The sequence below is a fragment of the Lycium barbarum genome, chromosome 8, assembly GCF_019175385.1.
Source record: "Lycium barbarum isolate Lr01 chromosome 8, ASM1917538v2, whole genome shotgun sequence".
Taxonomy (NCBI): domain Eukaryota; kingdom Viridiplantae; phylum Streptophyta; class Magnoliopsida; order Solanales; family Solanaceae; genus Lycium; species Lycium barbarum.
Genome location: NC_083344.1, coordinates 122529847 through 122553869, shown reverse-complemented (window position 1 = coordinate 122553869; position 24023 = coordinate 122529847). Strand labels below are relative to the sequence as shown.

At 36.0% G+C, this 24023-nt stretch overlaps 3 protein-coding genes across 3 annotated transcripts; all 3 read left to right on the top strand.

Annotated features, from left to right (window-relative positions):
- Nucleotides 1–5162: 5162 nt before the first annotated feature.
- On the top strand, nucleotides 5163–7393 carry LOC132607058 (actin-depolymerizing factor 1-like). The gene is made up of 3 exons (XM_060320848.1): nucleotides 5163–5320; nucleotides 6698–6963; nucleotides 7047–7393. The coding sequence occupies exons 2-3, from the start codon at nucleotides 6716–6718 to the stop codon at nucleotides 7195–7197; spliced, it is 399 nt and encodes a 132-aa protein (XP_060176831.1). The 5' UTR covers nucleotides 5163–5320; nucleotides 6698–6715; the 3' UTR covers nucleotides 7198–7393.
- Nucleotides 7394–11410: 4017 nt separating this feature from the next.
- LOC132607057 (eukaryotic translation initiation factor 3 subunit A-like) lies at nucleotides 11411–20833 on the top strand. The gene is made up of 15 exons (XM_060320847.1): nucleotides 11411–11481; nucleotides 11605–11654; nucleotides 13692–13767; nucleotides 14218–14699; nucleotides 15715–15930; nucleotides 16070–16438; nucleotides 16553–16582; nucleotides 16839–17066; nucleotides 17167–17328; nucleotides 18255–18476; nucleotides 18559–18762; nucleotides 18837–19043; nucleotides 19204–19284; nucleotides 19534–19735; nucleotides 20120–20833. The coding sequence occupies exons 3-15, from the start codon at nucleotides 13722–13724 to the stop codon at nucleotides 20548–20550; spliced, it is 2880 nt and encodes a 959-aa protein (XP_060176830.1). The 5' UTR covers nucleotides 11411–11481; nucleotides 11605–11654; nucleotides 13692–13721; the 3' UTR covers nucleotides 20551–20833.
- A 1081-nt stretch (nucleotides 20834–21914) lies between these two features.
- Nucleotides 21915–23547, top strand: LOC132607056 (molybdate transporter 1). The gene has a single exon (XM_060320846.1). The coding sequence runs from the start codon at nucleotides 22006–22008 to the stop codon at nucleotides 23425–23427; it is 1422 nt and encodes a 473-aa protein (XP_060176829.1). The 5' UTR covers nucleotides 21915–22005; the 3' UTR covers nucleotides 23428–23547.
- The last annotated feature ends 476 nt before the right edge of the window (nucleotides 23548–24023 follow it).

Sequence of the window (24023 nt, the reverse complement as noted above, 5' to 3'; positions counted from 1 at the left end):
TCCAGTCAGGAAATTTAACTCTGTGCGAACGCGCCTAAAGGGTTAAATTTCCTGACTGGGCCGAACCCAGAACCTTATAAAAAGGGGTAAACCCCCATTTTTTTTTCCAGCAAATACACTCAAAAACCTCCTAAATTTTCTGGAAAATTCCCCAACATTTCCACGCCCACTTTTTAGCCCAAACCAGGTATAATTTCCCAATTCCAGTCCGGATAGCGTATAGTTTTCGCTGCAAAATCGTATGGCGGTGCGTTGTGGCATAAAACTAAGGTGAAAAAGGGAAGATACAACAATAATAAAGGGAGAAAGGTATGAATCTCTTTCTACTTGTATTAATATGAGATTATTTACGAAGAAAGCATGATTAAATGATTGTATACTGAGTTAATTAGTTGTAAAAGTTGGAAAACAGCGTGTGGGCTGTTTTATGAGATATTTTGGAATTGGAAACATTATAATTGATGTTGGAATTGTTGTTGTTGTTGTTGGTTGCTGGATTGAGAATTTGGGCTAGGCATATAAACAGGGGAGATGCTGCCCGATTTTCGGCAGAATATAAAATAGTATAATTTGAAGTATGGTACAAATGTACGATGAAAAGGCTAACATTAGTGTGAATCATCTTAAATGTAGACTTACGAGCTCGGACACATAAGCATAGCCAATAAGAGGTGGAACAGGTATGTAAGGCTTACCCTTTTCTTTCTTTGGCATGTCCTAGAGCCACATAAGGTATGATATGATATGCACTTTGGGAAAATTCTACTCTTGAATTCTGAGTTTTTTCCCTAAGAGTTCTGTATGCGCAAATGTCCAAAGTTTTGTTTGATATGTTTCTGAATGGCACTCGAAAGACAATTGGTATGATTAACATTTTGATTTCCAAATGATGGTACGTTTAACTATTCCATTGAGTCCTTAATATATTTTGATATGTACATATGATTATAAAAGTTATATTTGATTTGATCCATATGATATCTGGAAGAGATTTCTTTCTGAAGTTCTATTTAATATGTTCCGAGTCTGCCTATGATTCTGATTCACTTCTGATATAAGTATGTCTGGTATGACCCAGTTTGTTATACGATTTAGTAACGAGATAAGTATAAAGAGTTTTGTTTCTGAAAGAATTTAATGAGTCATAATGTCCCTATCCTTCGGAAAAGATCTCAGATTTGCTCTAAAATGCTTATAGAACGCTCTGTATTCCAGACGTTTGTAACTTTCTCATACAAAGTCGGATTGACCTGAAACTTGTTCTGAGCCTTCAGATGTCAGTAAGTGTACGTATCTATGAGACTTGATTTGTGTGCATATGGTTTCGCACTACTCTGTTCGTGCAAGCTTCTGTTTGGATTTCACTGAGCCCGGGCCAGGATATGTTCTCGTGCGTACTCCTCTCTCACTTGCGGACCGGGGCACGTTATATATGATATGATGACGGGGCGGTGGCCAGGATGGCATATGATGACTCTATTCACCGCGTTCCGCAAAATAGGGCTGGGGCACGTTACATGCATATATGATACGTGATATATGATTCACCGCGTCCCTCACCGAGGGCCGGGGCACGTTACATGCACATTTGATACATGATATTGACATACATGATTTCATTCACCGCGTCCCTCACTGAGGGTCGGGGCACGTTATACGATATATGATATATGATATGTGATACATGATTCACCGTGTCTCTCACTGAGGGCCAGGGCACGTTATATGATACATGATATATGATATACGATTATGGCATACGTGATTTTCATTTACGATTTTTGATGGCATACATGATTTTCATCTCAAAAGGCAAGTGCTTTGATGTTTCAAAAGTTCATACTTGATTCTGGTAAATCTTTGTTTCGGTTATGATTCTCTCTTTTCTGTGTTCCATGCCTTACATGCTCAGTACATATTCCGTACTGACCCCCTTTCTTCGGGGGCTGCGTTTTCATGCCACGCAGGTACGCCCAGATGAGTGGAAGATATTACAAAAGATGTTCCAGTGAAGTTGGCAAGCTCCACTTGTTCCTGGAGTACTGCCGAGTCAGAGTATATGTGCTATGATGTCTGATTAATGTTAGAGACTTTGCAGACAGTGTTGTGGGTATTGGTTGTCAGTTCTGTAAGCGGCTCCATCAGCCGATGTGTCATTTGTGTTATGATAAAAGTTATATATATGATTACCGATTTGTTTGATTTGAAAGTATTTACGATGAATTTCATTTGTATTTGATTTAAGAATCCAAAGAGATTATATGTGCAATAAGTATCTGTGGGTTCGCTCGGCCTTAAATAAAGGTCGGGTGCCCATCACACCCTAGTAAGGTTAGGGTGTGACAGTTATGTTTTATATGTGAAAGGCACACTTGACAAGGGGTGAAGGTGTGGCCTATGAGTGGTCCATGAGAGGCCTATGATGTTGGGATATATATATATATATATATATATATATATATCCACAGGTGAAAGGCACACTTGACAGAGGGTGAAGGTATGGCCTGTGATGTGACAATGAGGTGTGTACCCACTAGGTATATATGTATATAGATGCATGTCCATGCTTTCCGACATACAGATTTAGTCAGATACAGACATATACTAGTTTATACAGATACATGCAGATAGTTATTTCAGCTTATGAGTCAGATCTTATTCATGATTTCTATACATCATTCATATATGTTGCCTTACATACTCAGTACATTATCCGTACTGACTCCCCGTTGCTCGGGGACTGCGTTCATGCCCGCAGGTACAGGGAGGTGGTCCAGCTTAGTAGGACCCTTATCCAGCAGAGATCAGTGCACTCCATTTGATCCAGAGTTGCAGTCTGTTTTGGTAGGCCATTCTTTTGAGATGTATATAGATGGGTATGACGGGGCCCTGTCCCGTCCTTTCTACAGTTTTCATTCTAGTAGAGGTCTGTAGACAGTTGGATGTATTAGTCAGATGATGTAGCCCTGTCGGCTCCTATTCTTTTGTGTACAGTGTATGTAGCAACCTAGCTAGCTTGCACTGTTTTTCCGCATGTTTTGTGTGTGTATATATATATATGTGCAGATTGTACAGAGTTCTGATGTTCCCTTTTATGAGATCAGTTTATGCCATTTATGGGCTTTGATGTTCAGTATGTTTCAGATAAGTATTTAGGGATGTTTGGTCGTTACAAGTCAGACACTTGTCACGGCTCATCGGTTTGGGTCGTGACATGGGACACCCTTAATAAGCAATAAATAAAATGAGAAATGAATTGGAGTACTTAATAATAAGGGTAAAATAAGTATAAAATGGTAAATTATGTCTTGATTTTTCAAAGTATATAACTTATACAAGTAAAAGTGGACATATATTTTTAGTATAATAGACAAATGAAAATGGATGGAGGGACTGTATTATAAAAATTTATGCCATTCGATAATTGTTAAATTCAATTTAAATCACTTTATTACTTAAATTGTGATGGAAATTTCATAAGCACTGCTTAAAAAAAAAACATGAAATTTATGATTTATTTTTTAGAACTTGTAGGTTATCTAATTCTACATTTAATTATGGGGTGTATTTACCTATCAAGAATTTTTCTATTATTTTTCTTATTTTGATTGGTGCAATTCCCTTATTGAAGATGTTATTTTACTAGTGCAAATTCATTTTTTAATATACATAAAAGATGCAAGTCCCTTGGTGAAAATGTTAATTTTACTTATGTTGTTAATGGGTGTTAATAAGTGTGATTCCTTGTTTAAGATGTTAATTATGTTCGTTTCTTGATTTTTGAGATGTAATTTTCATATTTATAAATAAGAAAAAAGTTATTAAATCGGCCCCAGTAAACTAAAAAGAGATGGATCCGACCCAAATACACGATCGTAACAAAATATACATTGAAGAAAATTGTGGCACCTGCCACCTTCAAATCTTAAATCCGCCTCTGGCTAAGTGTACACTTTTTTTTTTATCTAGAGAAAGTAATTTACTTTTTGTAATACAAATATCCTATTTAGTTCGGCTCGGCTACCTCAAGCTAAGCTTTGTTCTTACAAAAACTGTTTCTCAACGTGCTCTTAACCAGAATAATTAAATTAGAATATGTAATGTTTAAATAGAAATAAAAATCAATGATGTTAGAACCAACATCTATTTATGAGCTGGAATTTGATGTGTGTCCTTAAAAACTTTATTGCATAAGATTATTCTTTTGGTCTAAAACATACTAATACTTTACCTCATACACAACACTAGATTTATTTGTAAACAACAACTAAAGCTTGTTTGGCTAAGTTTTGTCAAAGTGAGGTGTTTGATCAAATTTATGCAAAAAAATTAGTAAGTGTTTTTTCAGAGTAACAACAGTTGTTTTTCAGAAGCTAACAAAATAATTTTTTTCACAAATGTACTTTTTACAAAAATATTTTGAAAAAATACACTTAGGATCACTTTTTAAAGCTTGGCCAAACAACAATTGATGTTTAAAAATATTTTTTATTTAATCAACTAACTGCTCCTAGCCATTTTTTTCTTTCTAAAAACACTTTTCAACATAAGTTGATTCTAAATGTTTGGTCAAATAAAATGTAATGGCTCGTTTGGTAAGATTGATAAGAGATAATTAATCTTGTGATTAAATTTGGGATGAATTTATCCCACAATTGATTGGGATAAAATCACGAAATTAATAGCTATCCCCATACTGTATATTATTTTTATCCTAGATTAAGAGTGGAATAACGACCCAACGAAATAACTTATTCCGGAATAATGAAATCCCCATAATGTATATTATTTTTATCCTAGATTAAGAGTGGAATAACGACCCAACGAAATAACTTATTCCGGAATAATGAAAATACAAATAATGTCGACTTCTCGATTCAAATAATAATAATGCCGACTTTCTACTTAAAAAGATTTACGCGGCGCAAAGCCATTGCTTTAGAGCCCATTTGGATTGGCTTATAAGTTGCTTATAAGCTGTTTTCAGCTTTTTTGAGTATTTGACTGACAGTTTAAAGTCGTTTTGTGCTTAAAATAAGATCAAAAAAATAATTAGGCCCATTTGACTTAGCTTATCTAAAGCAGCTTATAAGGTTCAAACAGTTTATAAGCTAAAAAAATAAGTTAGACTGTCCATTTTTTTTTTTGACTTGTAGGCATAAGCACGTACAAATATGCTCTTAACCCACACCCACAAAACACAGAATCGACACGACAACCACTTAGTATAAGAAGAGCTCTTTCCTTCCTTGTAAACTACACGCAAACTCAGTTATTCTGAATTTTGATTCTCCTTCAAAATCAACACACAAACAAAACGGTCAGTCTTTCATATTTTTGAAAAAAATATTTAGTTTCACTGCTAAGGTTGTCGGCCTCTTCTTTTTTGTTTTTGTGTTGTGTGTCTTGTGTGTTCTTTTTTTGTGGTTTATGTGATTTATCTGATAAGAGAAGCTATTTGGGTGTTCACCTAAATTGTGATTTTTGTAGAAATTTGTGTGATCAGCTAGTGTTTGATTACTTTGGGGTGTTCTTTTAATTGAAAATTTCTGATTTGTTTTTATCTGGGGGTAGCTGAAAAGTCTTTAATCAGCAGGTATACTGTGTTACAGATCATTTAATTTTCACTCTAGGGACATGGACTTGTATGCTTTCAAACTGATTATTTTTTTTTTCTAGGATTTTTGTCTTTTGAAATGTTGTTCCTGTATAACTTGAATACTGCGAGGTAAAAATTAAAGATGTGCTGGACCTTATGAAATGATGTAACTAGAATGGATCCTAGTTAACTCTATAATGAATATGCTGAATGGTCTCTTCCTATTCCTGCTTAATGATTACAGTTTTTTTTTTTTTTTTTTCCTTTTTGGAGGATAATCCAAGCTATTTCCTGGCTAAAATAGCCATGTTGTCCTCAAGGGTGTGGGTCTTGTGGTCAAGAGCATCACGAGGTCTCAGGTTTCAATTCCCAGTAAAGACAAAAATACTAGGTGGTTTTTTCCCATCTGTTCTAGTATTGGTGAACAGAGTTACCGACCGGGTAGCTGTTGCTGGTGGGGGATTGACAGGTATCCCGTGGAATTAGTGGAGGTGCGCGCAAGCTGGTCTATACCAGCCAGCTGTGGCCACCAAAGCTTGGAAAGATAGGAAGAAAACGCCTTTTTTTTTATATATTTTTTTAATCCGAGACATCATGGTTATGATGTCTTCGCTAGCATTTGTTGCCAAGATCTTGTTGAACCTTTACCCCTCCTTTCTCCTCACTTCCTTTAACAAAAAATTTATTAATGAAAGAAATGGGTAAGATAGGTGTTATTCTGTATGGCGTTCAGACATAGATAAAATTGCTGCTGCATCGTAATGTAATGACATGATAAGTGAGGCATAACCTAATGAAACTGATTCTCCACCGGCAACCATGAGATTGGGATTCGAGTCACCAAAGGGAGAAAAAGTGGGGTTCACGATATTTATGCCTTTAAAAAGAAACAGAACAGAATTCGAATTTGAACTGGTTTCTATGTTCTTGATTGATCAACTAGGCACAATGGAAATTTATCTTCAATATCCTTTCCAACAATATTCTACACTTTTTAAAAATGGATTAGAATCATTTTGCTATAGATGCTCGTGTGATCAATTTGAATATGGAAAATTTCTAACATGATTGGGGGATGTGATATTGTTCATGCTATAGGCCAACGCAGCATCTGGAATGGCCGTGCATGATGACTGCAAGTTAAGGTTCTTGGAGCTGAAAGCAAAAAGAACTCACCGATTTATTGTTTTCAAGATAGAAGAGAAGCAAAAACAGGTTGTGGTTGAAAAAGTTGGTGAGCCAACTCAAAGCTACGAAGACTTTGCTGAAAGTCTTCCTGCTGATGAATGCAGATATGCTGTCTATGATTTTGACTTTGTGACTAAGGAAAATTGCCAAAAAAGCAGGATCTTTTTCATCGCATGGTATTAATACTAAATGTTCCTATGTATTTTAATGGATATTATAAGAGACACTTTTGTCTCATTTGTGGTTTTTCTTTTGTAAGGTCTCCTGACACAGCAAAAGTGAGAAGCAAGATGATCTATGCCAGTTCAAAGGACAGATTCAAGAGAGAGCTAGATGGAATTCAGGTCGAGTTGCAGGCTACTGATCCGACTGAAATGGGACTTGATGTAATTAAAAGCCGGGCGAATTAGGTATGGATGATTAGAAATCAGATAGATCTGTTAAGGAAGAATCCTGATGCAATCATCTTAAGTAAATGTTTATAGCTTGTGGGACAAAAACTTGGCTAGAGATGATATCGGTGCCAAGTGCAATAGTATATGTTCTATTTGATTCTGAACGAGCTTTATGCTGATCTAATATAAGATGCATTTTATTTTCTTAAAATTCACTGATCTGAGTGTTTCACTTGTCGCTTGATTCTACGAGCTAATATGTATCAGTTGTGAATGATAGGACACGTTCTAAATTGTTTTTTGAAGTTTGATTGACATCTTACCGTGAGATTCTTGTTCTGGAGTTTGAGAAGATGTTAATAACAACTGAAGATTTCACTTTTAGAGATGCTTCTTCAAACTATGAATCCATCGTTATAAGAACATTTACAATTCAATGAGATACTTCGTTCTTTTTTCCAATACATCGTAGAAAGCATTTTTTGGTGATGCCCTTGTATTGGCTTATTCAGTGCACATTAATATTGATACTTTAACATGATCCATAACATTGATTTATTAGTGGTAGATTTTGATCTTTCGTTTTACCCTCGTTTATTAAGTCTTCTACTAATTGATTATACTAAAGGTCTAAGCTGAAATTGAAGTATATGAATGCAACTAGCAGCTAATTTTGTAAATCGTATTTGGTTAAAAGGGCAAGAGAGGGACAAGGAATGGAACAAAGAACATTAACAAAGAGTGGGGACAAGGAAAATAAGAGACTGGTTTTGCTTATTAATGTGGGATTTATTTAAATATCCTGTTATCTATTCAGGTTCTGGTATAATTGGAGAAGAGACTAATGAGAGCAATATCATTGCCTTCATTTTGTGCAAAGTATCGAAGGACAGAAAAATAAATTCGCCTTGCAAACAAAAACCTTAACCTTTGAACCGTTTGGTCCCTTCAAACAAACATTCAGGACAAACAATCTGGGTGTGGCGTAGTGCCAAATGAAGCGGATTGAGAATATGAAGTCTCATGATTTAATTCTAGCGGAGGCAAAGGCAAGCATCCGAGAGGGAATGGCTCAGTGGCCAACGAAGTGGGTTGAGAACTATAAAATTTTAGCTATGTTTAAATCTCAACGGAGGCAAATATTAAGTGATTTAGTATCATTTACATTTTTTAATAGAATTCATATCTTGATTTAACGATTGATAACTCTCTTTTAAAAAGTGTATGTGTATAAGTTTTCATAAGTATATCCAACACATAAATAAGTTAATAGAAAGTCTAAAAGAAATTATTAAGTTAGAAGGCCATTAAGTGAATGGAATTGATTGATATGTGTAATCACTAATTATAGCATGGAGAGTTAAATAAGTTTTTAATGCTAAATTCAAACTGTAATAACATATGCAATTAATTTTCTTAATAAAATAATTAATCATTTATTATGGTAAGAATAGTTTAGGATTATAAAAATTATTATCACAAAGAAATACTTTGTGGTTTGTTACTTGGTTGGAGAGAAACATCAATTAACCTAATTCGCCTAGAAACGGAAAATAGAAGTTACAATAATAGTTCTACTATACTATAAGTGCTCGTTTGGTTGGGGAACAAGTTATCCGGGATTGTTATTCCACCCTCTATGTGGGATAAAATAACACTCTAATACCGGGATAACTAATTCCGGGATTAGTTATCCCGTGATTTTATTTCAACCAAACGTGGGATAAGATGATACTAAATTTTTATCTCAGAACTATTTTTGCTTATCCATCATACCAAATGATGCCTTAGGAGGGAGTTAGCACACACCTCTCAGTCAACATGTGTGCTTCCTCCTGAGGGCATTTTCGCCATTTTAGGTGCCGCTTATTATTTTGGTCAAATTCATTTGCTGAAAGAGCTTTTCGCCTTAACTATTTGTATAAACGTTTGCTCTTTGCCTGTTTTACCCTTCACCAAAAGCCTCAAGTCCCATATCAGGCTCTCACATACTACGACTACGTGCCATGAAATGAAGAGCTCATATTCTTACTTTTCCTCTTTCCTCTCCATCTGTTACCTCGCATTAACCACGTATTTCACTTTTTCTAAGATCATATAGATTATGCTACTAACTTATAAAAAGAGCAAATTTATGCCTTAGACTGAGGAAGAAACTAAATCCATTTTAAAAACTGATGCCACGAACAAATATTAAGGAGCAACATAAGAAGACACATGGTGAAATAATATGTACTTAGGTATGTATATGGGTATTTCGAGGATTAAAATTAAATTATGATATTAATTATGTAAGCAAATTATTATCACATTGATAATATATATAAAAATAAAAATAAAAATTAGCGCTTACATTTTATCACTATATTTTTGAAAGACAATAATATTGTTATAGCTTAATGTTGGATCTTACGCCCATTTTATTATACACCTCCTTTTCCTCAAGCATATTATCCATTTTAATCTAGCTCAGTAACAATAATGCCGATCATTTCAGGAAAAAAAAACAATCAAGCAAGTATTTCTTTGTTATAAAAATATACTTCACTCTTTTGAATGTCAGTTTTAAATTTAATTCTTAAGATAATCAAAGATATTATTTAAACTGCTATTTTCTTTGTTGAGTGTGACAAGACCGCTACAAATTAACACTTGAGGAAACTTATAGAATTTTGTCGAATAATCTATTATATTTAATGTTTTTATTTAGTATTAAAGTTTATAAAGATACATTGCTAAATTCAAGATTGTAGAAGTCTATATCACATTTTTTGGGAAAACTTAATCAATTTAAGTTTAGTATGGGTAGAACCTGTATCAATATACTATGGGGTCGTTTGGTGCATGGTATAAGCTGGGATATCCCAGCACAAATTTTTTGTACCGTGTTTGGTAGAAGGTATAATAAATTTATACTTTGTACTAAACAAAGTATAAAATGCATCCCATGGTATAAGCTGCGATATCCCACTTATCCTAAGACTATTTTATACCATCTAGGAGATGGTATAAAATAGTCCCAAGATATGGAATAAATTAGTCCCGGGATTATAATCCCGGGATAATTTTGGTCATGCACCAAACGACCACTATAAATTTAAAATAAATTATCTTGAGATGAGATTTAAATTTACCTGAAGAAATCAGGAACTAAAGGAACTGGGAAGTTTAAATTATGAATAGATAATTTTTTTTTTGTAAGATGAATAGATAAAAGATGCATATTTGAAAGAGATAATTTCAATAATATACAATTCAGTATAAAATATTACATTCACGTAGCCATATTTATAATTTACATCCGCATAATCATTTTTTACACTATTGCTTATACACACGATATACAATATTATACACTTAGTGGTCGTTTGGTGCATGGCCAAAATTATCCCGAGACTATAATTCCGGGACTAATTTATCCCATATCTTGGGACTATTTTATACCATCTAGGAGATGGTATAAAATAGTCTCGGGATAAGTGGTATAAGAAGGTATATCCCAGCTTATACCATGGGATGCATTTTATACTTTGTTTGGTACAAGGTATAAATTTATCTCAGGATTAATTATATACCTTCTACCAAACATGGTACAAAAATTAGTGCTGGGATATTCCAACTTATCGACCCCTTACGGCACATAGCTTATCAACATTATGTAAAAGTGTAAAATAATGTATAGAACGGTCATTTCGGATAATATTTAAAAATATGGGACATTTCGAATAAATATTTTCTCCCAATAGACAAATTTGGGGTCGTTTGGTGCATGGTATAGACTGGGATCAGAGGCGGACCCAGGATTTTGAGTTCGGGGGTGCTGGATCCAGGAATTTTGAATTCGGGGGTGCTCTATTAACTATTTATATCTGTTTCCTTTATATTTTCTATACAGTTATACATTCCGTAACTGAATTTAATGGGTGCCGGAGCACCCAAAATTTCTACATAGGTCCGCCCCTGACTGGGATATCCAACATTAATTTTTTGTACCGTGTTTGATAGAAGGCATACCAAACACGATACAAAATGAAACCTAATTCTAAGGGTGAGATTTTTTTATCCTATCTGGAAGATGAATAAAATAATTCTAAGAAATGGAATAAATTAATCCCGAATTATAATCTCGGGATAATTTTGGCTACCTACCAAACGAAAGAGTGTTATTTTCCCTATTTAAAACGTTTACAAATAGGACTCACTTACCAGTAGCACCAAATGATAAATCGCAGCCTGAAATGAGATTTATGTGTGCGAAAGGAAACTATATTTGTGTGTTTTAAATTCTAATTTTAAGAGGTAAGGAAAACCGGGTTTAATTGAACCGGAGCTAACATAAACATTACACAATATTACCCGGTCCTTATATAACGAGGATACAATAAACCCCACTATCTCATCCTTTTAGCTTCTTCTTCGCAGGTTTTAGGTCAAAAATATATTAGCGCTCGGTTAAATACATCTAAATCCAGGTATATATTGATTTCTCTAATTTTATCATAAAATTGCTAAACGACGTTGCTTGTATTCACATGTTAACCTGTTTGTTCGTCCTGTTTTTTGATTATGTTTTGGTTGATTAATGGAGGTTTTAGTATAGAGAACTCTCGATACGAGTATGTGCATAATTGATGCATATAATGCATTTATATCAGTAATTTTTGTTTTTTTTCCTTATGAATATTTTGCCTTGACGTTGTGTGGTAAATTTTCGTTGTTCGTCCTTTTTTTAAATTATTTTTATTAGTAATTGGAAGTCTTAGCATCTAGAACTGTCTATACGAGTATGTGCATCAACATGAATATAATGCATTTGGATCAGTAATTTTTGTTTTTTTAATGAATATTTTGCCTTGAGTTTGTGCAGTAAATTTTTCAATTTGAAATTGAATTTTCATCCTAGTTTATGAGTAACTTTATATAGTAATTTCTCTGATTTTTATGAAGTTGCATAGTGATTTTACTTGTTTTCACATGTTACTCTATTTGTTCGTCCTATTTTTTGGTTGATAAATGGAGGTTTTAGCATAGTGAACTTTTGATACGAGTATGTGCATCAACATTAATATAATGCATTTGGATCGTTTTTTTTTTAATGAATGTTTTTCCTTGAGGTTGTGCGGTAAATTTTCAGATTTGGAGTTGAATTTGTATCTTAGTTTATGAGTAATTTTCGTTGTTCGCCCTTTTTAAATTATTATTTGTTAGTAATTGGAGGTTTTAGCATAGAGAACTCTTGGTAAGTTTATGTGCATCAACAATGCATATAATGCATTTGGATTAGTTACTTTTTTTTTTTTTTTTTTTTGATGACTATTTTGCCTTGAAGTTGTGCGGTAAATTTTCAGATTTGGAGATGAATTTGCATCCTTAGATAGGAGGTTGTGGAGGACTCAGATTAGGATAGAAGGCTAGGTTGCTTATCCTTTCATCCTAGTAGTTGTAGTTTTGCTCATTCATTAATTGCCATTTGATTTCTGCTTATATTTGTTGGGCCTTGTACTTCGATTATCTTATATATCTATGGTAGCTAATGCTCCTTTCTTTCCGGACTGTTCTATCATGACTTTCTCGCTTTTGTTATTCCTCGTTTTCATATTGTTTTTGATATGCTTGTCCCTATCTGACTTTTTGTCTTGTTTTCTCTCTTGAGCCGAGGGTCTTTCGGAAACAGCCTCCCTACCTTTCAAGTTGGGGGTAAGGTCTGCGTACACTCTACCCTCCCCAGACCCCACATTGTGGGACTCTACTGGGCCTGTTGTTGTTGTTGTTGGAGATGAATTTGCATCTTAGTTTATGAGAAATTTTTGTTGTAATTAAGGTGTTGATGGCGCAGGCTTATGACATTGGAGTTTGGTGATGTCATTCTTTCAGGGGAATGATCTTTTTCATCTTGTTTAGTGTAGGGATAAGTGAGAGATTTAGAGAACCATAATTTGTTTTCAAAATACATTATTTACTAGTATTGGAATGAAATCACCCAGATGGAGCAGAATTGTATAGACTGTTCGTATGTCCTACCACAACTAGCTTGGGATTGAGGCGTAGTTGATTATTGAATAATGTTCATCTTGTAGCTGTGTGGGGATTTGCATGAGAATTGAGATTGTATCTGTCTTGCAGAAAGTTTGTGTTTTTCTTTGAATTGCAAAATCTGAGAAGGCAAGAAAATAGTTGTTGTACTTCTACTACATGGAGCGATAAGAGTTTTTTTAGTACTTATTCTGTTCTAAACTTCTTAGTTTTCTGTAATTCTGCAAAACCTCTGGTGCCTTCAGTTTTTTCATCCAGGGAAAGATTACAAAGAACTCTTTTATGTTTCAAAACAATGAGTGTTATTTGTTTTTAGCAAAAAGACAGTAACTTTTCTGCTTCTCCCTTTGGCTCATTGATAGGATTTTGTCTTAGCAATTCCTTGACACGTTATTCAAGTATTTAATGTCATATTATTGTTATTTCTAGTTGGAAGATCTTGCCTAATTTTGTCTCATCTAACTGCTCATCTTCAGGTGAAAGGTCTAGTTTTCTAGATCCTCACAATGGCGACTTTTGCCAAACCTGAGAATGCTTTGAAGCGAGCGGAAGGTTAGTTGTTTCTGTCATCATCCCGTTCTTTTAGTTCCATTTAATAGAAGTAATAACTGTATTTCTCTGCTAGTCAAATTGTTATTCCAATTGTCTTAGTGAGTGGAAGACACGTAGCTAGTCACATCAATATATGACATTATCTCAAATGGCTGCGCTGGGATCTGTGAATGGTTGTTGGTGAGGCAGGGTGTCACATCTATCCCCATTTTCCCAGTAATTCCTTTTTTGGGGTGGCTAGTGGTGGGGTTGGGGGGGGGGGGGGGGACAACGGAGCATTTAGTAAATTTTAGGTGTCTGAAAAGTCTCATATGTAGAAGAGTTACAAGCAGAGACTTCCGAAAACTGCAGCACCTCTGTCCATATGTCTTGAGGTTGCTATATTGGTTGTATTGGTCAATCAAAAGCTTGTTCTCTTTAATCATTGCTGAGCTTATTTTTCTGCTGCAGAGCTGATTAATGTTGGGCAAAAGCAAGAAGCCTTGCAAGCACTTCATGATCTTATTACATCAAGGAGGTATAGAGCATGGCAAAAGACACATGAGAAAATAATGTTCAAGTATGTAGAGTTATGTGTTGACATGAGAAGGGGGAGGTTTGCCAAGGATGGCCTAATTCAATATCGTATTGTCTGTCAACAAGTGAACATTAATTCACTGGAGGAGGTGATAAAGCATTTTATGCATTTAGCCACTGAACGAGCTGAACTGGCTCGCAATCAAGCACAGGCCTTAGAGGAAGCTCTGGATGTGGAAGATTTAGAAGCTGATAAAAGACCTGAAGATCTTATGTTGAGTTATGTTAGTGGGGAGAAAGGAAAAGATAGATCTGATCGTGAACTGGTCACGCCCTGGTTTAAGTTCTTGTGGGAGACATATAGAACTGTTCTAGAGATCTTGCGCAATAACTCAAGGTTGGAGGCTCTGTATGCTGTAAGTACCCCTCTCCGTTTCTTTCTTTCTTTGTTATTTTCCTTTTCGTCTAGGATTTTGGAGTCAACATCATACTGTGTTTATGTCGGCAAATGAGGGATTTGAGTATCCTGACTTTTCAGTATCTTGTTAGATAGTAGGTTACTGAGCAAGTTGTTTCAATGTTATTAAAAACCATTGCTTCGTCTCTTAAAGTGATTAATCAATGCAAAGTGAGGCACTTCATTGAAGTATGTGCTTCCAACAATAATGCGCACAGTGATCCAAATGAGAAGTGGCGATTCTTTGAATCTCAACTCAGGAGTTGGATCAATATTACGCTACTGTATATTGAGATTAGTTGTTTTAATCGCAATTTGATTATTAATGGTAGCTAAATTCATGTATGTTATATAATCTTCTCTAAACTCTGTGCTTCACTTGTTCGCTTCTTTTATTTTCGCTTCAAATCCCTCGGACCTTGTCACTGTAAAAATTAGTAGGTTGTTTATCCTCTTTCTTTTTCTTGTTTACTTTTGAGTCAGTGGCTACCCTGAACCAGCCAGTAATGCTTTCATTAGGGTAGGCTGTCTACATCACACCCTTGGGGTACGGCCCTTTCCCCGACCCTGCCAACGCTCCCACTTTGTGCACCGGGCTGCCCTTTTTTACTTTTGAGTCGGTAGTCCGCATGCACTATGATTTTATTTGCTTCTTGTCAGAAAAACAATCCTTATTCATTTACTGCTGATTGCGTAAACTTATCTTGATGCGCTGGGCTTCCATCTGACACCATAAATTGTTTAATCAGATAGCTGTTTCTCTGGTATTTTCTATGTTTGTTTAAAATCATATGAGATCTTTTTTGCAACTTAAATGTTACACCTAATTCCTGTTTGTCCAGTGTGCCATTTGAGATTGCTGCACAGTTGTTGAGTGTTGACAATAATTTCTATATTCGTACCAATTGAATTTTAAGCATATATTTTGTTGGTGCAACAAATGAAATTGAAGTAAGTTCTCTTGATATGCCCAGATGACGGCACACCGTGCCTTTCAGTTCTGTAAGCAGTACAAACGTACAACAGAGTTTCGTCGACTTTGTGAAATCATACGGAATCATCTGGCAAATCTTAACAAGTGGAGAGACCAGAGGGACCGTCCGGATCTGTCGGTTCCAGAAAGCCTACAGTTGTATCTGGACACAAGAATTGAGCAACTGAAAGTTGCAACAGAACTTGGACTTTGGCAGGTTTCTATTAGTTCCTCTCTTAGCATATACATATTCTTATTGGATAGGCGTAGAACTTTCACACACTTGCAATGGCCTTTTGAGCTTGCTTTGAGGTGCATGGATTTGTTTGTCACCTTTTTATTTGGACATTATGCAGGAAGCCTTTCGTTCTATTGAAGACATCTATGGATTGATGTGCATGGTCAAGAAAACCCCTAAACCATCTTTGATGGTTGTGTACTATGGCAAGCTAACAGAAATATTCAGGATGTCGTCAAATCATCTTTATCATGCTTATGCCTGGCTCAAACTCTTCTCTCTTCAAAAGAGTTTCAATAAGAACTTAAGCCAGAAGGATTTGCAGTTAATAGCATCATCTGTTGTTTTAGCTGCACTGTCAGTGTCTCCTTATGATCAGTTATATGGTGCATCCCATCTGGAGCTTGAAAATGAGAAGGAGAGGCGTTTGAGGGTGGCCAATCTCATCAGCTTTGATGTTGAACCCAGAGCAGAGAAAAGAGAAGAGGTAATTTTTTATTTTTTTTTAAAAAAATAGAGATGCGGTAAATCAGTGTTGGTTTCTTATATAACATTTGTCTTTGTTTTTAATTTCTCTCCTTTGTTTCCTTTCTGTTTTCAGTTTTCCCGGTCATCAATTCTCTCGGAATTGGTAAGCTAGTCTCCAACTAAGTTCTTTTAGATTTTTGCACATTGGTGTTTTTTTGAATTTAATATATAAAAGGATATGCTCCTCAATTTTTTTTTTTGGGTGTGTGTGTTGGGGGTGGGGATGGGGGGTTGTAAATGACTTTATGTACTTGTACAGATGAACCTCGTGTCGTACTGTTTGATTAATCTTCCATTTTTAATTCTGTAATTGTCTTGCAGTTCCGTTTGTTTTTCTTAATTTCTTTTCATGGATACAGGTGTCCAAAGGTGTGATGGCCTGTGTCACCCAAGAAGTAAAAGATCTTTATCATCTGTTAGAACATGAGTTTCTTCCTTTGGATCTGGCACTGAAAGTGCAACCCTTATTGAACAAAATCTCGAAGTTTGGTGGTAAGCTATCTTCGGCTTCTTCAGTTCCTGAAGTGCAACTGTTCCAGTATGTTCCAGCATTGGAAAAACTTGCTACTCTGAGGTTGCTCCAGCAGGTTCTTGCGTTTATCTTTAGAGTCCTTTGTTATTTGACATTTTGTCTTACATTTTAACTAACTCACAGTATGGTTATTTTGCTTCTTTTTATGTTTACAGGTTTCTCAGGTGTACCAGACAATCCAGATCGGTAACCTGTCTAAGATGATTCCATTCTTTGACTTTGCTGCTATTGAGAAGATTTCTGTGGATGCTGTTAGACATAATTTTGTAGCCATTAAAGTGGATCACATTAGTGGTGCTGTCTTCTTCGGTAAACAGGTACAATTGTGTTCACTGGATGTTCCTCTTCTCTGTGCTTCTATGTTGGTTGTGAGATATCCTGACAACTTATAATTATGTGTGCAGAACTACATGATTTCTTCTCCCTATGTAAATAAAATATTTGGCTTAGTTCACTTGATATCCTGTCCGACTTATAATTATGTGTGCTGAACTACATGATTTCTTCTCCCTATTTAAATAAAATCTTTGGGTTAGTTCACTACTAACATTTTCCTTGTTTTGTTTTCTAACACTCTGGTAATTTACATCTTGTAAGTTTTGCTACACATGAACAACAAAACCTCCTTTCCCAGAGGAGAAAGTAAAGATATAGCTGGGATCAAATTTTTGGGCTTCATCTTAAGTTCTTGCTCTGTAAATTGGGCGTCTTTAAGTTTCAGTCAAACCCTCAAGCTAGCACAACTACGTATCTTGCTTGCTTGATCGAATGTGGGTTGAATGGTGTAGGAGAGTTCTGAGGAGTTGTTTTAGCAGCTTAGCGCTTTTGCTGCTTCTGGATTTTGGGACATGGGGATGTGGCATCAATTGAGAAGTTTCTTCTGTTCTTTGTAAAGTTTAGCCTTATATCTCTGTGGTTTAATACATTGAACAAGTGTTGCAGAACATTTCTGTGTGTGTTTTCCGAAATACTTATGTGAAAGGATTTCTGTAATCCCAATGAAGTTATGTATGCTATTCTTGGTGCATCTTCTTGGCATATACTCTGTCATGCTTAGCAGCTTTTTCTTGGAAGGCTAGGGGGTGGAGGGCCAGACCCAGCCTTTTCCTCTTCTTCAATTTTGACTCTTTTTTTGTTTTTTGTTTGTTTCGGGATCGATTTGTTTTATCCTTTCTTTTGCCTTACGCGGAGATAGAAATAGTAGAATGATTTGCCACACTTCTATTTATATTTTTGTTTCCAGAGTATTGAGGCTGAAGGACTTCGGGATCACTTGTCACTTTTTGCTGAATCCCTTAGCAAGGCAAGGTTAATGATCTATCCCCCTGCGAAGAAAGTTGCCAAGCTTGGGGATGCCCTCTCTAATTTGGCAGAGATAGTGGAGAAGGAGCACAAGAGACTCCTGGCGCGGAAGTCCATAATTGAGAAACGCAAAGAAGAGCAAGAGCGTTTACTCTTGGAAAAGGTATTCTCTTCTTGAGGGTGTTGGAGTTTCTTCCTATCATTGTTTTCTTGGTTGATGAACTTCTGTTGACATTTTCTTGAAGGAACGAGTGGAAGATTCAAAGAGGCGAGAACATCAGAAGATGACTGAAGAGGCCGAGAAAAAAAGGGTTGCTGCTGAGCTAGAGCAAAGAAGGAACCAAAGGATTCTGAAAGAGATAGAGGACCGAGAACTCGAAGAGGCCCAAGCTATGCTTCAAGAAGCTGAAAAGCACAGCAAGAGGAAGAAGAAACCAGTCTTAGATGGAGTGCGTACAAACCTTTTTTGGTTGTTTTTCAGATCTCTAATTGGAAAATCTTACCAATGGTAATCTAAGTGCAGGAAAAGATGACCAAACAGGTTATCATGGAGTTGGCATTGAATGAGCAACTCAGGGGGAGGCAGGAAAAGGAGAAAAAATTGCAGAAGTTTGCCAAAACAATGGATTATTTGGAGAGAGCGAAGAGAGAAGAAGCAGCGCCTCTTATTGAATCTGCATTTCAACGGCGTTTAGCTGAAGAGGCGGCTCTTCATGAGCGTGACCAGCAGGTATGCATAAAATTGGCATGTGTTTGGCCAAACCACCATAACCTATTCTTTCACATTTTCCGTAAAAATTTTAAGGGACAGAAAAATTGGCTTTTCTTTTTGTATCTTCTTTTTGGTCAACTGTTGATTAACAGATCTGGGTTTACAACTATCTATGCAGCAAGAGATTGAATTGAGCAAACAACGGCATGCTGGGGACCTTGTAGAGAAGAGGAGGCTGGGCCGCATGTTGGAGAACAAGGTCTCTTGATCTTAATTTTTTGATTTGGTTGCATTATGTGATAGTATCTTCGAGCAGAGGTTTTGAGCTTATGCTTTTAAAGGGGCAGTGCCTTTAATATTTGCTTCAATTAACTGAATTCTGTTAAAACACTGGCCATTTGGGACAAAATTACTCATGGTTTATGTCAAAAAAGGTGTTATGACATAGGTTGCACTTGATTCATGCTAGCCTTACACCATCAGCTGATATAGGCCTGATTGTATGCAGAGAATAATCCAAGAAAGAGTTGTTAGCCGCAGGGAAGTTGAATTCAATAGCTTGAAACAGGAGAGACAGGAACGAATAAACCAGATAATTCAGGCAAGGAAACAGGACAGGGACACTAGGAGGAAGCTGATATTCTTTCTGCGAAGTGAGGAAGAACAACAGAAGAGGTTGCAGGAAGAGGAGGAAGCGCGGAAACGTGAAGGTATCCTTCTGGTTAAAGATGCATTTTATGCATTGAATTTATCAATTCATTGAAGTATGTTTCACCAAAAAGTTTATGCTTCTGCTCATCTTGGCTGCTCTATTTAGCAGCAGCATTTTGTTGTGATTGCTTATTTATGTGGTTAGCTGAAATTGAGGTTATGCATACTGCTTGTAATTTGGCCTTATCTTCGCAAGTCCTTTTTGTGCATGTGTTATTGTCTGGTATATAACTCTCAAGTGTTTAGGAGCTACACTGATCCCCCTCAGGTTCTTTTATCCTCTCCCCCATCTCCCCCTTTTCCTTTTCTTTTTTGGGTGGTCGTTTTGAGTTGTTATTAGTAATCAATTTAGCATCTATGACAATGTTTTGAGAATTCTGCAGAAGTGGAGAAGCGGAAGAGAGAGGAAGCTGAACGGAAGGCCAAGTTAGATGCGATTGCAGAAAAGCAGAGGCAACGTGAGCTAGAACTTGAAGAGAAGAAAAGGCTGGAGAGAGAGGAGGTCTTGCGGAAATCCACACCTGTGTCATCAAGGCCTGCTGAGACTTCGCCGGTAGGTCGTCCCTCAGAAGCTGGAGCAACTGCTCCCGCAGCAGCAGCAGCAGCTGCACCTACTCCCGGGAAATTCGTGCCCAGGTTCAGAAGAGAGAAAACTGATGTGGCAGGCCAGGCTCCACCTCCCGAAACTGACAGGTGGGGCAGTGGCAGCAGGACTGACGATCGACCATCTGATAGATGGGGGCGTGATGAACGAAAGCCGCCCTCATTTGGTGCTGGCTCAAGGACCAGTTGGTCATCCTCTAGGCGCAGTTAATTGCGGAGAATTACGTTGCGGCCTCGATCAAGACAGATGCATTGTCAAGATATTTATTGCAGAAATTCAATTTCGGCCTTTTGTTGTTGAAAAATTTTGTTGTGCCATTTTTCCTTGTGTATCTGGGTTTTTCTTGTATAAGCCAAGCTCGAGAGAAGCATTTCTTGGGTGGGATATTTTTTGGACGTCGCAGAGCTTTAAAGTTTTGAAGCGTTTGAACTAAATTATAACTTTTTGTCGGCAAATTTGATGATGAATAAGAACGTGTACTCTCTTTCCTTCACATTATTGCCCATGGTTGATTGTTTGATTTTTATTTTAGCTTAATCGTATCAACTTAAATTACTGGAAATTGTTTGGGTAATATTAGATTTGGATGTTCCTATTTAAAAGCAAAAAAAAAAAAAAAAAGGGTCGAGAATAATATCGTGTTCCCGTTTCTTTTTTCCTCCGGGTGTTTACTGGGAAATGCTTTGAAATTATTATATTAAAAAACGGAAAAAAACATAAACACAAGTCTAAAAAGTGTATAAATGAGTTGCAGGAAATGGAATTCTCTAAAATTTATTATGAGCCACCGTATATGGATTTACATTATATGCACTTACAATGTAAGAATATTTTGCATTTTAATATTATTTAACTAATAACACGTAAGTATTATTTTTATTAAGTTACCATAATAATTATTATAAGGATTTATTGTTATTATTTTATAAGTAACCTTTCTGTGTAAATTAAAAACTCAACTTACGAATCTATACCATATCTTTCTCAGGCCACGTCCACATTGCCCACCAGCAATATAGTTGTTCTTTATTGTTGCATCTCTCTTTTGCTAACAAACAAAATTCCTAATAATTAGCTTTGGTACTTAAAAGCAAGAATAATGCCGTTTCCACATTCAGAGGCAAATATCTCTCATTCTATAACAACCTCTCATCAATTCTTCTACTTCAAATGGGATCTTATAATGGCCCTTCGTCACTTTGATAGGACGTTTGCTACTCTAAGTTGACATTAATTAGCTTGCGTGATATTTTTAATCTCTATGTTATTAGTAAATTCTGATTTTAATCCTTACAACATCTGACTAAGCCTATTCAGTCTTCAATTAATCAAAATGTTCACTATTAATCCCTTTAATTGTAAACATTCACAAATTACTAGTGGTTTCACCATTTAATTGCCGTTGTTTTACGTTAATGGTATATTGTTATTCCACATTTGAGGATAATTTCATTATAAAAATAGTCAAAATATAAAAAATATAAAAAAAATTCTTACTTAAAGGGATAAAAATCACACATTTTAATTAATTAAATGTTAGATGTGTTGCATCATGTATCAGAAAGATTCAAATCTAAAATTTATCAATAACTGAAGCATCAAAAGTTTTCCTATTTAATTATTTATTTTAAGCCAACTACTACCCGCTTTTATAAATATACATACATGTACATGTGTTTGCATATCAAGAAACTCATTCATATGGAGTCCACACTTCAAGAAAATAATCCTCGTTTCCAAGCCACTGAAATGTCAACCGATCAACAACCATCAACAAATTTCATAGGAAAATTGAAGGCAAATTTGATTTTCAGATCAAAATGGGCTGAACTAAATGGTGCAATGGGTGATTTAGGCACATATATACCTATAGTCTTGGCTTTAACACTGGCCAGTGACTTAAATCTTGGTACAACATTAATATTCACTGGTGTATACAATTTTGTTACTGGTGCTATATATGGTATACCAATGCCTGTCCAGCCTATGAAATCTATTGCAGCTGTAGCTATTAGTAATCCTGAATTCGGCGTACCGGAAATAATGGCTGCTGGAATTTGCACTGCTGGAATATTATTCCTGTTAGGTGTTACAGGGTTAATGCAACTTGTTTATAGGTTAATTCCACTTTCTGTTGTTAGGGGAATTCAATTAGCACAAGGTTTATCATTTGCAATGACTGCAGTTAAGTACATAAAAAATGTACAAGATTTCGCGAAATCGAAATCTAAAGGGGAGAGGGATTGGTTGGGGTTGGATGGATTGTTGTTGGCTTTAATTTGTGCTATTTTTATTGTAATTGTGAATGGGGCTGGTGAAGCTCAAATTGAGAATCAAGAAAGTACAGAGACAAGTAATATAAGGAGAAGGGTAAAGAAAGTAATATTTTCTCTTCCTTCAGCTTGTCTTATATTTTTGTTAGGTGTTATTTTGGCTATTATAAGAGGGCCTCAAGCTGTGAAAGGATTCAAATTTGGTCCATCAAGAATTGAAGTTGTGAATATTTCCAAACAGGCCTGGAAGCAAGGGTTTATCAAGGGTACAATCCCTCAACTCCCTTTATCTATACTAAACTCTGTGATTGCAGTGTGTAAACTGTCAACAGATTTATTTCCGGAAAAAGGGGAAATCACGGCTACCTCGGTATCCATGACGGTCGGGTTGATGAACCTAATAGGGTGTTGGTTTGGTGCAATGCCATGTTGCCATGGTGCTGGAGGGCTAGCAGGGCAATACAAGTTTGGTGGCAGGAGTGGTGGGTGTGTGGCACTTCTTGGTGTGGCTAAGTTGGTTTTGGGCTTGGTTTTAGGGAGCTCTATGGTTAAAGTTTTGACACAATTTCCTGTTGGGGTTTTAGGGGTACTTTTGTTGTTTGCTGGGATTGAATTAGCTATGTGTTCAAGAGATATGAACACTAAGGAAGAGTCATTTGTGGTGCTTGTTTGCACTGCAGTTTCACTTGTTGGGTCTAGTGCTGCATTGGGCTTTTTGTGTGGGATTGTTGTTCATTTGGTTCTTAAGATGAGGAATATGGGTAGTGATGGTCAGTCTTGTTCTGGTTCACTTTGGTTTCATAGAAACCCATAAGCAACTTGCATTTTTGTGTTAGCCATCCTCTTGTAACTAAATAAAGATGTTGTACAGCTCATTTTGTTTTGTAATAGTGGTGTTCGGGCCAACTTACACGCATTTTGACTATTTTATCGAGTATCTGCCACCAGTACATGTATCAGGTAAGTCAAATTACTTAGCGTTGTTTGTCTCTTCTACATACACCTTCAAAAATTTCACTACTTCATTGACCGTTAAGTCACACCCGGTATATTGATAAATAAATGTGTGTACTTGGCTTTAGAGTTGAGACCATTGTCTCAAATCAATTGCTTTACCAGCACCGCAGCACACATCAGGAGCAAATACTTTTGCCCTTTGTTGTTTGTATATATTTTGAAATCGATATATTACCAATATTTCATAGGAAGGCGATAAAGAGTATACTTGAAGTCACAAATTGTCTCCTAACTATTAGGTCCCTAGCAAATTAGAGTAGGCAGAAAGAATTCACACTCCTCTCTGCCATTAATCACATTTAGTAATTTCTTATCAAGTTAGAAAAAGTCAACACCCTATGAGATAATTTCTCAAATGCTCATTTAATATATGATTTTGTTGCGTGTAAAATT

Excerpts from the sequence above, each read along its gene's own strand:
- LOC132607058 (XM_060320848.1), top strand. The coding sequence starts at position 6,716 with ATGGCCGTGCATGATGACTGCAAGTTAAGGTTCTTGGAGCTGAAAGCA. Across the intron at positions 6,964-7,046 it reads AGGATCTTTTTCATCGCATG|GTCTCCTGACACAGCAAAAG; the intron begins GTATTAATACTA and ends TTCTTTTGTAAG.
- LOC132607057 (XM_060320847.1), top strand. The coding sequence starts at position 13,722 with ATGGCGACTTTTGCCAAACCTGAGAATGCTTTGAAGCGAGCGGAAG. Across the intron at positions 14,700-15,714 it reads GGTTGGAGGCTCTGTATGCT|ATGACGGCACACCGTGCCTT; the intron begins GTAAGTACCCCT and ends TGATATGCCCAG. Across the intron at positions 19,736-20,119 it reads GGAAGCGCGGAAACGTGAAG|AAGTGGAGAAGCGGAAGAGA; the intron begins GTATCCTTCTGG and ends AGAATTCTGCAG.
- LOC132607056 (XM_060320846.1), top strand. The coding sequence starts at position 22,006 with ATGTACATGTGTTTGCATATCAAGAAACTCATTCATATGGAGTCCACA.